Source organism: Aspergillus piperis (genome assembly GCF_003184755.1).
Source record: "Aspergillus piperis CBS 112811 unplaced genomic scaffold BO85scaffold_3, whole genome shotgun sequence".
NCBI lineage: Eukaryota > Fungi > Ascomycota > Eurotiomycetes > Eurotiales > Aspergillaceae > Aspergillus > Aspergillus piperis.
The window spans coordinates 182460-196727 of NW_020291593.1; the positions used below are offsets into that span (position 1 = coordinate 182460).

At 51.8% G+C, this 14268-nt stretch overlaps 6 protein-coding genes across 6 annotated transcripts; 3 read left to right on the forward strand and 3 right to left on the reverse strand.

Annotated features, from left to right (window-relative positions):
* Positions 1-544: 544 nt before the first annotated feature.
* sonA (putative nuclear pore complex protein (SonA)) lies at positions 545-1694 on the reverse strand (the record flags this gene model as incomplete). The annotated part of the gene is made up of 2 exons (XM_025655719.1): positions 545-1360; positions 1431-1694. The coding sequence occupies 2 exons, from the start codon at positions 1692-1694 to the stop codon at positions 545-547; spliced, it is 1080 nt and encodes a 359-aa protein (XP_025518730.1).
* A 751-nt stretch (positions 1695-2445) lies between these two features.
* Positions 2446-3037, forward strand: BO85DRAFT_456508 (uncharacterized protein; the record flags this gene model as incomplete). The annotated part of the gene is made up of 4 exons (XM_025661453.1): positions 2446-2513; positions 2559-2629; positions 2765-2851; positions 2952-3037. The coding sequence occupies 4 exons, from the start codon at positions 2446-2448 to the stop codon at positions 3035-3037; spliced, it is 312 nt and encodes a 103-aa protein (XP_025518731.1).
* Positions 3038-4591: 1554 nt separating this feature from the next.
* Positions 4592-5350, forward strand: BO85DRAFT_484571 (uncharacterized protein; the record flags this gene model as incomplete). The annotated part of the gene is made up of 4 exons (XM_025663245.1): positions 4592-4730; positions 4821-4872; positions 4943-5126; positions 5201-5350. The coding sequence occupies 4 exons, from the start codon at positions 4592-4594 to the stop codon at positions 5348-5350; spliced, it is 525 nt and encodes a 174-aa protein (XP_025518732.1).
* Positions 5351-5696: 346 nt separating this feature from the next.
* On the reverse strand, positions 5697-10153 carry rgsC (putative intermediate filament protein (Mdm1)). Its single transcript, XM_025656768.1, has 2 exons — positions 7192-10153; positions 5697-7116 (listed from the first exon to the last, which is right to left on the reverse strand). Exons 1-2 carry the CDS (start codon positions 9848-9850, stop codon positions 6062-6064), a joined length of 3714 nt encoding a protein of 1237 aa, XP_025518733.1. The 5' UTR covers positions 9851-10153; the 3' UTR covers positions 5697-6061.
* Positions 10154-10416: 263 nt separating this feature from the next.
* On the forward strand, positions 10417-11943 carry BO85DRAFT_445965 (bifunctional phosphatidyl-N-methylethanolamine N-methyltransferase/phosphatidyl-N-dimethylethanolamine N-methyltransferase). Its single transcript, XM_025659387.1, has 5 exons — positions 10417-10513; positions 10596-10635; positions 10690-10706; positions 10876-11302; positions 11483-11943. The coding sequence occupies exons 1-5, from the start codon at positions 10465-10467 to the stop codon at positions 11556-11558; spliced, it is 609 nt and encodes a 202-aa protein (XP_025518734.1). The 5' UTR covers positions 10417-10464; the 3' UTR covers positions 11559-11943.
* Positions 11944-12314: 371 nt separating this feature from the next.
* BO85DRAFT_364512 (uncharacterized protein) lies at positions 12315-14192 on the reverse strand (the record flags this gene model as incomplete). The annotated part of the gene is made up of 4 exons (XM_025655701.1): positions 12315-13588; positions 13661-13814; positions 13931-14052; positions 14120-14192. The coding sequence occupies 4 exons, from the start codon at positions 14190-14192 to the stop codon at positions 12315-12317; spliced, it is 1623 nt and encodes a 540-aa protein (XP_025518735.1).
* Between the last annotated feature and the right edge of the window lie 76 nt (positions 14193-14268).

A 14268-nucleotide genomic window follows, 5' to 3' on the forward strand; every position in this document is an offset into this window, starting at 1 on the left:
CGGATGGATGGATTCAGTAGTTTTTTTTTTCGGTTTTGGATGTCTTGCTTTGGCTTCACGTTGTTATCAGCCCGCATAGTTTCAGTTCAACAAAACTCGACAATTCAACATGGGTTTCAATACAATCCCAATCCCGTCTTATTTATGCCAGGGTCTTGCTGTGGGCTCTACCCCCCCAACGTTCCCAATTCAGTCACATAGATCGAAGGGTATCCCTTGTCGCCAGCAGCTACAGTAGACTTCCTTCCATTTCAGACAAGGGGACCCCGGATAGACAACAGGATTAACCTGAATAAATCGCTCATATGCATTCCCAGAGAGTAATAGTAGTAATAACAAAAAGAGTACATGATACGGGGAAATGAAACAAAGAGAAAAAGAAAGAGAAAAAAGCATGACGAGCCAATCCATGTATAACCGAAGCATGATACTCCAGATGTATGAGCCCCGCCAAAAGTCCATTTGAAATCGAAAGGTTTGGCCTCCACGACGCCTCCATGTGCAGATCCCTTCCAACTACATAGCCTTCTCCCAGACTACTCCATTACCTCTTCCGATTGTTTGGTCTAGGCTTCACTTCTTCTTGGCTGACAGGGTGCAGCATGACCTTGTTGGGCAGCTGCTGGTTGTTGGCGGAGTAGCCCTTGCTCCAATCGTAACTGACGGCATAGGCGAAGATGTTGCCGTTGCGGTTGAAGGCGGTGCTGGAGATGGTACCGCCCACGGAGGGATATCCCTTTAGACGGTGCTTGGCGTCCTTATCCCAGAAGTGGAAGGTACCGTCACTACCGGCGGTGCTGAAGGTGCCGTGGACGGGGTGGAAGGAGATGGCGTTGACGGAGTAGATGTTGTTGACATCACGCTGAGGAGTCTCACGGTGGCACTTGAAACTGAAGTTGTTGGAGGAGTCCTTGTCCTCAACATACTGGATCGCACAGCGGCCCTCGACACTGCCGACGGCGAAGCCAGTGGCAGTCGAGAAGCAGCTGACTACTCGCGTCTGCCACTTGAGGGGAGACTGCATGGTCTTGTAGAACTTGGTGGGGTTTTCGAGGTTGATGACGTTGATGTAGCGGTCTGCGGTGCCGACCACGAGAAGTTTGTCCTTGACATCCATGGTGTAAACACGCTCCTGGCACTCCACCGTGGCAATGGGGTTCGACTGTCGCAAGTCCCAGTACTTGATGGTCTTATCCCAAGAGCCGGTCACAAGTAGCGGGGTTCCTCCGGCCGGGTTTGGGATCATGTGGCAGCATTTGATGGGCGCATCGTGAGCGGCGACTTGAGTGGTCGCATTGGTCGCAAGGTCGAGCATACGAGCGGCTTTGTCGGCGCCAGCTCCGACGACTTTCGTACCATCCTAGGTAGCAACAGAGTCCAGATCAGTTAACTGTAGACACTGCGACAAGGAAACATGAGGGTGAGCTCACCGGCGACCAGCAACAGCTCAGAACGGGGGCCTCGTGCTCGAACAGAGCTTTACCTTCGCTCTGGCCCTGCTCATTGATCTCGTAAATGCGAACCTTCTTGTCCCATGAAGCGACAGCTAGGTGTTCACTAGCCGGAGAGAAGCGGAGGTCCGAGATACTGTCCTCGGGAGGTTGGTTCAGGGCAACATCCTTGGAGATATCACCTGTGGTGTTGGTCTGACCAGCTGAGGTCGTCGCGGCGCCGACGGAACCGAAAAGCGACATTAGGGCGGCGAAGTATTACACTGTATTGAGCGATTAGGCGATAAGCTGTACTATCAGGGACATTGAGGGGATCCACAACGCGAGACGAACCAGGAAAAAGCAGACGTGACTGGAAGCGGGAGGAGAGGCAGCAAGACCTGGGTGGTGGTGGTGTTGTACCCAAGCGGTCGCGGAAGAGAGGCGCAACCGGCCAAATTGACCGAAGAGCGTGAAGCTTGGATGTTTCGAAAGGCGCACTAGATTAATAGCCCAAGCAGCATTCACTAATTGCACGAAAAGGAATGGGATGAAGATGGATTAGATTGTATGGAAGCTCGCTCATCCAAATGGGCATAATTAATCGAATATCTTCTTCGCGGCTTTCCCTTCACCGCCTTCAAACAAGACAAACTGCTGAGTCAGCTGGGGAGAGCTTCCCTCTCACCTTTCCGTCCTGGGTAATCTCTCTGTAGTACATAGTCACTACCTACTACTAGTACCAAGTGGTGGGTAGGACAGTGGGATTATCTCTACTACTGTCTATAGAGAGATGCCCTTTGTTCACTCCCAGGAGTTACAACATATGATTCTCTACACATCTGAGTGAGATTGCTGAACTATATACTAGATATGAGAAATACAGGCCACTCAACAACATACCTTGCCAACAATCTAGTACTAATCCCCTGGCTGCTCGGGTGAGACCTCAGCTCTTTGCAGACTGGTTGAATCTGCTCGACACTGGCACCCCGTAACGATTAACGTCAACAAAATGGACGCTGGCTACGAGCATGGGAGGAAGGGAGAAGAGAGGGGCGGGAGAAAGCTGACCTGCAACGGGTCGCCACCCACTATCATTGACTGATGCTGGTAGTTGTGTTGCAGGCAATATGGAAATGCAGCGTGGACCCCCGTTATGATTCGTAGGACCCCGCCCAAGCCTGCACGGTCAAAATGTTGGATGGCCAATAACCTGCAATCCACCACCTTATGATCGCCGATTGCTGTAGCCCCGTCTCGGGTGCAGTTTCACTTTCGAAGGTACCTACCTACCTACCTAGTCTACGTAGTAGGCAGGCTACAGCCTACAGGGGGGGAGGACATCACACCACTGGTCCAGTCCCGGGGCCTGGACAGGCACACCCATCAAGACTCCTCTCAAAACTCGAGCTTGTCTAGTCTCGGCCAGGGCTGGTATCCCTTCATTCGATGCCCCTCGCGATTTGGATGTCAAAGAACCTCACGTGCCAACGGGGGGGATGACAGACCTTACATGAGCGATGAGCGGACATTTACAGTTCAACCTGTACCACGGAAGGCATCTGCCGATTGTCTGGCACAATGAAAGGAAATGGGCGCCATGAGGTCATGCATTTCATCCGTCTTTCCGTCTGGGGTTGATCCGCTTGGACGAGTCAATCAGCTCAAGTCAGTTGGTAGTTACGAGAAAGGTGACGCATTTTTCGATCTTCATTATGGCTGCTGGTTCTATGAGAAGAGGGGGGTCTGCCGTATGCTATTACTACAACTACAATTACTACCACGACCTGGAGACTGCTCCGCCAAAGATACCGCAGGTAGATGCAGGGAGAGGAAAAGGGTATCATTGGGCCAGGCGGGAGGGCGACCGAAGGAGAGAAAATAAAGTACGGCGAAAGAAGCAGACCAAGTGGAGCGGGCGGGAATGCGGGGTGCAGCCTTAGTGGACCGTCGCCCGGAAGCTCTCGACGTCAGGCTTGCTCGTGTGATCCGGTTGCCCCGGGTGCTTTTATTCATTGATTTACTATCTACTTACTTGGAGGAGGAATTTATCTGACACCTTAAGAATTCAATACTAGATGTCTCATTAATGAAAATGGAGAGGGGGTTTATGGGTGTGTGTGAGTGAGTGTGCGTGGGAGGGAGAGGTGGTACTTTGAAACCACCATCCATCAGGTGATGGTCCGGATGTAGATATGCATCGTCCGGTGCGGAGATCCTAACAACATCATCCTCCTTCTCGTCCCATCATTCCACTCTCTCTTCCCCTTCCTCTCGCCATCCAGGCTTCCTCCCCTGTTCACTGTGGAAACATACGATCCAGGTTGATTGCTTGAGGCCCGCTTCTATTCATCATTTGAGCCATTCAGTCCCCATCACAATCCCTGTAGCTGTGCAGTAGTTTGCAATTGAACTTTACGTACACCCGTGCTGTAGAATACTCCTTCAATGTTCTCCCTTAGTCCAATGCATCCCATGCCTGTATGTATGTATATATGAATGTACGTACGTATCTATCTACATCATGTATGAATGGTATGGATGGATGAAAAGGTCGGCAGTCGAGAGGGAATAATGGGGATGTATCAGGTAAGGACCAGTGGGATGATGGTATGGTATACGTCAGGTAACTTAGAAGTAAGTAGTCACTGACAGAGACACATCCCAAAGTAGCAAGTGAGAGCAAAGTGAACCGCTCCTTCCCTCTTCTTCTTGTTCTTCCCCATTTCTGGGTTGGCCCATCCATGTCACCTGCCCTACTCCTTCCTCCCTTTTCTTCCTCTTCTTCTCCTCTCCTCCTTTCCCTTTCCTTCCTTTTCTTTCTTCCTTCCCTCTACTATCTTGTTGGATCCTACTGACTCGATTTTCTCTCCCTCCCATTTTCATACTACTTACTGTCCACACTACTCACTGTCCATACTACTTTTTCCCTAACGTACTGGTAAGTTCAGCTCTCCTATCTAAGAGTAGCACTAGAATGCTCGAGTAGCCATTCCACGTCACCACTCGGGTCCTTCCCTCCTCTGCCACTGGAGTGTCCTCAGTGGCCAAAGGAACATTATCCATCCCCTTAATAGTACACACAACTAACAAGCTATTCTGTATACCAGTGCTCCTACTAAGAGACTCACTGCTTCCTGCCACCATACTCCGCAGTCATGTCTGAACCACTCACCAAGATTGACTCGGCCATCGAGATATCCCCCAAGGATGAGAAGGCCCCCGACAAGGATGCCAAGAAGACTCACAGACGTACCTCTTCCCATGCTGAGGGTATCTACAACATCAAGGAACTTGGTGTGTTCTTTCTTTCCACAGTCGTTCTAAAATAGCACAGAGCATCGCGGTCCTGAGGTCCTCTCCTGCTAACCACTCGTCGATTTGTAGAGGACAAGAAGATCGAGCTTACCCTTCCAATCGAAACCCAGAAGACTGGATGGTATGCTTGTTGCTATTTATATACATCTGCATAAGACGTGAGACTAATCGAGACTAATCGGGGTAAACAGGAAATTGAACACCTCACCAACGTCCATTGAGGACAAGGATATCCTAAAACTTCATCTGGTCAACCCCCCGGTCAAGAAGATCGATCTGCACTTCCCACTAGGGCTCGAAGTCACCGCTCGCAATATGAAGGGCGTCACGATAAAGGATGCGCTGGACGCAATCTACAAGCAGTTCAAGAAGAAGGTAAGTAGACCAAGATGATGATCCATCAGATGTCTCCCCTTTCCTCCAAGAAAACTGACTTCCATCCGCTCTAGGCCGACGATGAGTTGGACAAGCCTTACCTCGCTGGTTTCGAGTGGGACAAGGACGAGTGCTGGACACGCCTCATTGTTCACCAGACCAAGCAGGGCCCTCCTCAACAGCCCAGCAAGAAGTCCAAGAAGAAGAAGGCTGAAGAGGCATAGACTGCGGTTGCTTCGGACAGGCTGTGCCCATTTTACAATGTCTTTTCTCTGATCACTCTTTCAATGGCTACTTCCACCATACTTTGTGATACTTTGTCCTCTTCGTGCCCTTAGCCTCTCTGGAACAGCATCCGGGAGAGTAGGGGCAGGAGCTAGGCGAGAGGATGATAATCCCTGTAATCTGCCTTTGTTGTCTTTTCACTCCAACTCTCTGCTTTCATTTCTCTTCCGAGGATGGCCTCGCTATTCTCTGGTCGAGTTGACTCACTGAGCACCGGACGATCTTGTATCTTCGAGCTCCATTCCTTCATTCAGATTCAATGTGGAGACACAGGAATATTTAGTTGACCTTCTGGATAACTGACGTAGAATTTACTGCCTAGTGCGGTTCTAGTAAACGGGCTAACCCGGTAGGCTCAGGCACCAACGATCATGATGGGTCGGCGTCCCACCCTTATCAGCATGTGATTATCAGACGTATGTGCATCGGCCTCACTTGCCCGCCGCACCTGCAACAGCTACATTATATGGAGTATCGGCAAAACACGGTGTAGAATAGCACAGGCGCTAAAGCGCACAAGAACAAATGCTAGGAAAGCACATCAATGCAACGCCCGCTAATAACAATACAGCCCGGCGATAGAGATAGCAGAAAGACAACACAAAACAGACTGAAGAGAGAAAGAAAAAGAAAGATTAGTATCATACACATTAGCATGAAGTCATCAACGTATTCGTCCCGCGTCCCCCCGCACCAAATAAAACTAAAACGACCTCATCGAGGATAGTAAAGAAGAGATGCGCATTCAACCGTCGATTATTCAAAGTCGCAAAGATCCTGCGCGCCGCGGCCTGCGCATTCGCTCGCCCGACCACATTGCCCGCTAGATCGGGGATCAACGTAGCCAGGACTAGACTTGCTTCAGTGCGACTCTTCAGTCGCTCCGATGCAGTGCGGACGCGGCTCTGGCGAAGCACACCGCCCGGCCACATGGTATCCTTGATGAGGGTGATGTAGCGCAGAAGCGAGTCGTCCTGGACAAGGGAGCGTGCTCCTTCGCGAACTTTGCGCTCGATCGTACCCCCTAACAATTGGTGGAGGACGACGACCACGGCACGCCCGCGCAGCCAGTTATTTCCCTTGTTCAGCTCGAAAGCTTCCAGGAATAGATCACAGATGGGTTTGATGAAGGGCTCAAGCTCGCGGTCTTCGAAGGCGTTTAGTTCGGCTTCCGCTTCGGCGGCGGTGACGGCGTCCTCGGTGGCAATGCCAGTGTCACCGGGAGATACTGTGGTGGAAGTGGTGGATTGTTGGTTTGTAGCGGCTGAGATGAGGCTTTGTCCGGCTGTGGATAGTTGATCTAATACGCCGAAGTTGCCTAGGAAGTCGTCCATGCCGTCGGCGACGGAATTATAGATTCGAGTGACTAGGTCTTTGGTCTCTCCGTTGGTGGTGGAGCTTTGGTTCTCGTTGCGGGGGATAATGGCTCGTTGGGAGAGGAAGGCTCGTAAGTCTCGACTCCGGCATACTTCAGGGAGAAGGAGGAGTTTCTGTAGATATGCTTCTAGAGCTAGGCGTCGCTTCTGGAGGAATTCTTTCTGGAGCTTGAGAACGACACGTCGACGTGGGAACTCCAGGTGACGGACGGACGGGTATCTCATGCGTAGCTTCTGATGGAGTTCATGAAATTCGCTATATCTGCGGGCCACGGCCCAAGAAGCGGCGGGCATTTGCTCACCAGCGTTACGTTGCACTTCGACCACGTCTAGAAGATATGTTAGTAAATCTGGACAACAAATAGCTTCCGTGACAGACGGAGGCAGGGTAGTAGGGAACGTACACATGGCGAACTCTCGACCATCTTCCTCCTTTCCAACTACAATTGATTTGATACGGACGGTCGATCGGCCATACAGACTGTTGTCACTTTCTTGGATGATATACTGCTGTCGTTGCATCTCTTTGCGGTGAATCTCGCGTTGGATGCTCGCTTTGGATTTGCGCAGAATCCTCAACTCCGCGGTGTTGTTGGTAAGTTCAGCTTTGCGAGTAAGCGTGTCTACCACTGACTCTTGAGATCCGAGCTTATCGATATCTGCGGTGAGGGCCTCAATGGCCTCCGTCAATCCGAGATCCCCAGGAGCCGCCTCATGAACTTGATCGGCCGGATCTGTATCTGTTCCCATCGGCTCTTCATATTCGTCTTCGATATACTTCTGCTGTTCAGGGAAGAGATCGTCATCGAAGACCCCCTGGCGTGAAGATCGATCCACGAGGCCTAATGAGGCAATGCTCGGCTTGATACGATCCTCTGTTCGACTATCTGCCCGAGGGATATCGATTGAGCTGCGCGGCGACCTGGGGAAAGGGTCGCTAGCGGGCAATGCAGACGGGGACACATCGACGTTCTTCAAATCTTCAATTCGAGTATTCTTGGGCTCGCTTGCGATGATGTCGTTTAACGCTGCCTCCATGTTCTCGATGACTTGGTTTTGGTTCGCCTCGGTTTCGCCATTTTGTGAGTCTTTCCCTAGGCTTTGTGTCGACATTGCCAGTGGATCTGTATCGTAGTCATCGTCAAACAGCGGTGCAGATCGCTCGGAATCGAATGAGCGCCTCGAAGACTCATCGTCATCAAAAAGTTTGCCCATGCTTCGAACATCGCTCGAAGAAACCGCCGCTCGTCGCAAATCTTTGGGCCTGGCGCCGGGTTGTGATGAGGTGCGAGACATCAGAGGAGGTAAAGGCCGCCTTTCGGGCACTTCAGCAATGTTCGGAGAGCTCTGTTGGGGGGACTGCGGGCCCGCTTGGGATGCTTCATCCGAGGCAAGGTATTTATAGTAGAGATCTGACTGCTTGAACTTCGGGTAGTAGATTTCCTGAAGCTTATCGAGCACCGCGGATTGAGTGCTCAAAATGACTGTCCGAGCTTTTCGATACTGCTCCGAGGTGGCTCGCTTCCCTGCGCTCAGGAAGGCCTTCACCACCCGACGAGACTCATCCGATACTTTTAACTCCGGTTTCGAGAGATACGTCTCACTGATCAGAGCCATGTCACTTCGGTCCGCTGGGGTCCAGCTTGTGGAGGTTGGGGAGCTTTCGTCTCCGAAATCATCCTCCAGAGGGTTGCGAAAACCGTCGACCACGATCCAGAATTGAACTAGAGACATGAGCTGCTGACGGTCCATAAACTCCATGAAGTAAGAGAGACCCGACGCATCATGCATGACATCCACTAAGGAGGCTTCCTGAGGAGTAGAATTCTTACGGCGAAAGTGGGATACAGCCGCGGAGGCGTGCGACATCTGAGTGCCTCCGGGGGCAGACAGCTTAGCTACTTTTTGGTCCAAGACCCTCTTACCGGTCTCCAGTCGTCGGAGGTAAACTTGGTCCTGTCCTTCCACCATAGTCTCCCGCTTCAGTTGGCTTGCCACCAAGGCTCTGAAGCGTCTGGCGTCCGAAAGATTGTTACAGCGCCGGATGGCCCGGACAAATCGCTCGAAGGCGCGCTCTGAATCGTGAGGACTAAGTCGAGGGAAAGGGTGACCCCTTTTCGACCGGGGAGCCGGGGATGCATGCTCGTCCAGGGCCGCCCTGAGTTTCCGGACAGTCTTACGGTCCTGAATCGCGGTGCGGCCATAGGCCTCCATCAGCTGATTCCATGTGTCCGGATCAGAGAGGACGGAAACAAGAGGGAAGAGCACAGCGCAGGCTACAATCTCACGAATCAAGACGGAAACAATGCGACTATTGAGGACGGATTCCGGGAACAGTTGGGGCAGGAGCCCGACGGCAATTTTGCGGAGGTACTCCTGTTCCAGTAACTTTTGGTCGGAAAGAGACAGCATCGCTGCCGGGTGTAAGTTCCCCTCGCGATACTTGCTCGCGATGGCAATGTCCAACTCTTCCGACTCCGTGACATTCCTGGTAAGATTCCTTCCCCGGACCAAGCGCTCAGCCACCTCAAACTCCTTCAGATGGGATGTCAGAACGGGGAAAATCCGGGACACTACGAGAGAGACAAGGTCTTCCGTCAGAAGCCTATCGCGCAGGTTTCCAATGGCTGTCCGAATCGTATGATCCACCTCGTTGACGAACGTGGGGTTGGGACTGATATGCTGGTACCATGATGCGATGAAGTCCCGCGTGGCGAAGGATAGGAGCTCGTCAATGCCTTCCGAGACGATGAAGGATTGTGGGTAAAGTGAATGTGGATTATAGGTTGAACGGCTTTTGAATGCCTGGGTTTCTTGATCCCAGTGGTGGCGGGCGAGGAATGCGACGCGGGGGTTCGTGGGCGAAGGTGAAGAAGCAACAGCGTCATTGGGGGAGCGGATGGTGAGAAGCACGAGAGCGAACAACACGGCGGAGGAAAGAAAAGCACCGAGCACCAGAGCATAACCCAGATATCTCAGTATGGGGAGCCATTTGACGGCGAGACCCCAGGCTATAAAGGCACCAATGCCCAGGAAGACATAATCGCGATGCTTCAGGGCCATTCTCCCTGGAGCGGATGCGCTGCCATGCCGGTCAGGCAAGGAAAGCCGAGAGGGAGACGAAGCAAGACATGATGGAGAGAAAGAAAGTGAGGAGGACTGCAGGTTAGAGAAGAAGATGAAAGAATCAGAACAAGAGCTACAAAGAGGAAGAAGGATGGATTGGATCAGGCGGTGAGTTGGGAGAGGCTAGTAGTAGTTGCGTCACTCAGGTACTAGATAACTAGAAAAGGGAAGGTCTGCAGCCGGGGTTTATTTATGATAATGCGATAGATGTAAATGGTAGTGGTGTAAGTTACAGAAGATTATACTATCATCATCAAATGAGGAGAGAATCACTTTGAATTGTGGTACTATACTAGACATGGTAATTCTGCCTGAGGCCCTGTCTCGTAAGTTGTAACTTGTAACTTGTAAGATCCCGTGCGTCTTTTTCAAGACGTCATGCCGTTTCGGGAATGTTTTCTTCTCTCCACTTCTTCTTCTTGTTGTCCTTCTTCTCTTTGCTTTCCCTTTCCTTCTTCCTTTCCCTCTTCACACCTTCTTCTCTCCTCCATTCCTTGTCCCCTTCTTCTTTCCTTATACCTCATCTCCCCATTTTCTAACCTCCCTTCCTCATGGCTTCCTTGTCCAACTTTGTCGACTTCTCCCAGCCGTCCCTCCAATGTACGTGGAGCTTTCCCCGGCTAATCCCCTCTCTTCCCTCCCCGCATGTGATTGTAACTGTTTTTCCCTCTCTCTCAAACAGGGGCCGCGCTGTCAATCGCCTTTAACCCTATCTTCTGGAAGTAAGTACTCTGCCATATTACATTATTTCCATTGCTAAACATTATTCTATGCAGCATTGTCGCCCGTGCTGGTTGGTCCCATCTCCCACTCCAAATAACATTCACCCCAAATCCTATGAGGAATCCAGCTCTGGCAGCTTCTGCCTTGGCTCTACCTTTCCCCACGTCCACCTCTTTCCTCCATTCATCTTTCAGTATAAGAGGCTTATGACAAATTTCCTCGGTCATCGCAATCTGTAGAGTATCGGAGTCACTTCTTGACTCGTATATTCGGTCATGCCTACTACGGCTGCTACTTCCTCGCCGTCACCATCTTCAGTCTGGGAATCCTGCGAGATCATGTCTACCAAGTGGCCCTGGAAGACCAACCTTACTATGCCCCTGTGCACCAACCCGTCCTCGGCGGCCTTCTCTTCGCCTTCGGCTCCGTCCTCGTCCTATCCAGCATGTATGCCCTCGGTGTCACCGGCACCTACCTTGGCGACTACTTCGGTATCCTGATGGATGCGCCTGTCACCGGCTTCCCCTTCAACGTCACTGGTTCCCCCATGTACTGGGGCAGTACTCTGAACTTCTTGGGCGTTGCTCTCTACAAGGGCAAGGTGGCGGGCGTCTTCCTGACGGCCGAGGTCTTCATCCTGTACTGGTTTGCTCTCCAGTGGGAGGAGTAAGTATCCCGTCTATCTTTTCTATATTGGCCCACTATGCACCATGGACTTGCCTATACTCTTTTTTTTTCCTTTTGCAACCAAAGCCCATATGCACATGTGTCTCAAGCCCCAACGCAAAATGAGATTTTATTCCCCATGCACGGAATTGGTAAAACCCACTGACCCGGGCCTGGTAGTCCCTTCACGGCGGAAATCTACGCCAAGCGGGAACGCGAGCGTGCCAAATCCAAGCGCGGCGGCAAGAGCTTGTAAGCCGAGACTTCACGGGAATCTATGTCCGGGGGTCTGGATTACCGCCCATTTGCCTCCCGCCAATGGTGCTTGGACCTTTCGACATCATTCCAGTCTCGCCAGTCCCTGAGTGGAAACAGAGCTCGCCAAGCTACTGTTCTAAGTCTACACGGGGCTGCATATCATGGTCGGTTAGGCAGTCTGGTCGTGTCCAGTGAGAGGTGGAAGGAAGGGGTGGGGAGTTAGACCGAAAGCGAGAGCAAGGGGCAGGATAGGGTAGGCAATAGCAATAACAGCTGGCTACGTAGAGCCACTGAGAAGGAACAAAAGAAGAAAATAAAGCGGGGTTACATTGAGATACTCAGATAGAACGGAGAAGAAAAATTACTACAACGTTGACCTACCACATGGCAGTCTCCTACTCTCAAGTATAGATAAACAGGAACAACGGGTATCATTTGCTACGCTTGTGCGCTTTCGCCATGATCATCAACTATCATAAAATCACACCATACTCCCACCAGGGATGGTAAATGAAAGCACCTGTTTCACTATCCATATTCCCGTCAAGAGAAAAGAGAGGGGGGAAGACCATCTCACTCACACCAATTTTCTGTGGTAGCCAAATATGAGACATCTGGTTCACCGTCCCAAAACGCCGCCAACTCCACGCTATGGTTCTTTGGAAAGCGCAAGTGGTATGAACGTGCAGATGGCAAGAGCTGCGGCGGAGACATCAAAAGCCAAAACGCCTGTCGACTTCAACAAGGATCCAGCCTATGCCCGTCGACCTCGGCCTCTCTTGGTCGACGTCCGGCTCTCCTCCACCGGTTCGATTTCATCCTCATCAGCACCCTTCTTGAGGTCTTCTCCTTCGGCAAGGCCCCATTTCTCCCGATCGTACCAGTCTTCTCCATCGCTCATCTCGCCCACGTGCCCCTCCGCTTTGCACCACTCGAGCACATCCTCTTTCATCCGATTGGCCCGGAGCAGAGACTCCAGCATATGCTCAAATCCACGAACGGTCTCCTCCTGCTTCTGTACATAAGACCAAAGCAGTCGACGTGTCTCTTCCGCTTCGTTGGGCGGGAGGCCGAAGTTCGAATCTGGCCGAACAGAGTCCGGTATAAGGAAAAGAGGATGGGGTGTCGGAAGACTCCCTAATGTGTCGTCAGAAGGAGACGGGGAGAGGGGTCCAAATTCGCCCTCCTGTGGGTTCGCTGCATTAGCCTGTGCCCGGGTCGTCATGCGCCGAGGTGGCTCGGGAGATGATCCATCTTGCATTTCTGCATCTGCATCTGCATCCGCATCCGTCCCGTCTACCTGTGCATCGTCTCGGATTTCGGGATCAGGCTGCGCATTGCCCTGGATTGTGGCACCTTCGCGCTCCTTGCCATCCTTGTCCGAAGTGCCATCCGAGTTCGTCACTTTATCCCCATTAGACTTTGCGTTTGCCGTGAGGCTTCCATTGACTTGTATGGCTTGATTGATGGTCTCTGAATGATGAGGCAGGTCGCCAACTGGGGTATCAACTTCTTCTGATTTCGGCTCTCGGGGTTGTTCAAGCGCATTTGTGACGGTTTCTTTGTGCGTCGTCTCCTGGTCATGAATATCGGTCATCTCAATGTCCTTATCTGCGGCAGTTTTGTCCTGAGCATTCTCGTTCTGGGGAGGCTGAGGCGACTTTGATTCACCTGCACCCACGGACGCGCCTTGCACACTGCTTTTCTGAGCCGAAGGCACTGGCACCAAAGGACTTGCGGCCCCGTTATGTCTGTATTGACTCCCAGGTGAGCTACGTGTCGTATGGGCTATCCGGGGCTCAAAGATCCATCTGTCTTCAGGCGTCTCCACTGCGCCAGACGGCATCCAAGAACTGTCTCCCAAAAACTGCCGGTGTAGATTCCTGGCCCGCCACAGCAGTGCTCTTTCTTGACGGAGTTTGGCTTCGATTGCCTGCGTCATGTGCAGCAGCGCCTTTGACGTATAAGCGTGCGATAGGGAAGGATGGGTAGGGAGCTCGGACGGGTGTTTTAGAGGGCAAAGGAAGTCTAACATTCAATCGTGGTGCTTGATTAGCAAGAAAACCTGAAAAGGCGTCGAGATGGAACAGAAGGCCTCACTTTCAAGCGCAATTTCCGAAAATGGATTTTCTGCCGCCGCAGCGGCATCAGCTTCGGAATCTTCGTCATCCTCGTCCAACTCATCACCTTCTGAATCATAGCGCACGGGATTAGGCTGGAGGATATAACGCGTGTATCCAGCATGTTCAATTTTCTGTAGAGGAATAAGTTTCCCTAATCGTCAGCGTGCCTTCCTTATCATCATCACCCTGATCGACTAATGCCCCCATGAAAGAGGGATCTTTCGAGGGCCGCGGGGGTGGAACTAACCTGTTTATAGAGCTCCTCCGGATGTATGTAACCCAGAGCACCTTCTCGGACGAAATTCGAGTTTGTGTGTAGTTTATTACCCCGATTTGTTGGTTGAGTGATCGGATCGTCGGGTCCAGAGTCTAAACAAGAGCGAACGGTTAGAGGGAAAAGATAGAACCAGCGGGGAGAGTAGAGTGAAGGACGCACAGTCATTCTCCTTGCGGAGGGCTCTCTTCATACCAACAATGGTGTCGGCAATCAGAGCTGCCTGCGCCGCCATGGCCGTAATTGTAGTGGAGGTACTACTACAGCAGAGGCAGCCAGAGTGATGGCGACAGCAGCCGAACGAACGAGGA

Bases quoted from the DNA above. Each gene is read 5' to 3' on its own strand.
- rgsC (XM_025656768.1), bottom strand. From the start codon at position 9,850: ATGGCCCTGAAGCATCGCGATTATGTCTTCCTGGGCATTGGTGCCTTT. The intron at 7,117-7,191 runs GTACGTTCCCTA...CATATCTTCTAG, and splicing joins TGGTCGAGAGTTCGCCATGT to ACGTGGTCGAAGTGCAACGT.
- BO85DRAFT_445965 (XM_025659387.1), top strand. From the start codon at position 10,465: ATGGCTTCCTTGTCCAACTTTGTCGACTTCTCCCAGCCGTCCCTCCAA. The intron at 10,514-10,595 runs GTACGTGGAGCT...TCTCTCAAACAG, and splicing joins CTCCCAGCCGTCCCTCCAAT to GGGCCGCGCTGTCAATCGCC. The intron at 11,303-11,482 runs GTAAGTATCCCG...CGGGCCTGGTAG, and splicing joins TTTGCTCTCCAGTGGGAGGA to TCCCTTCACGGCGGAAATCT.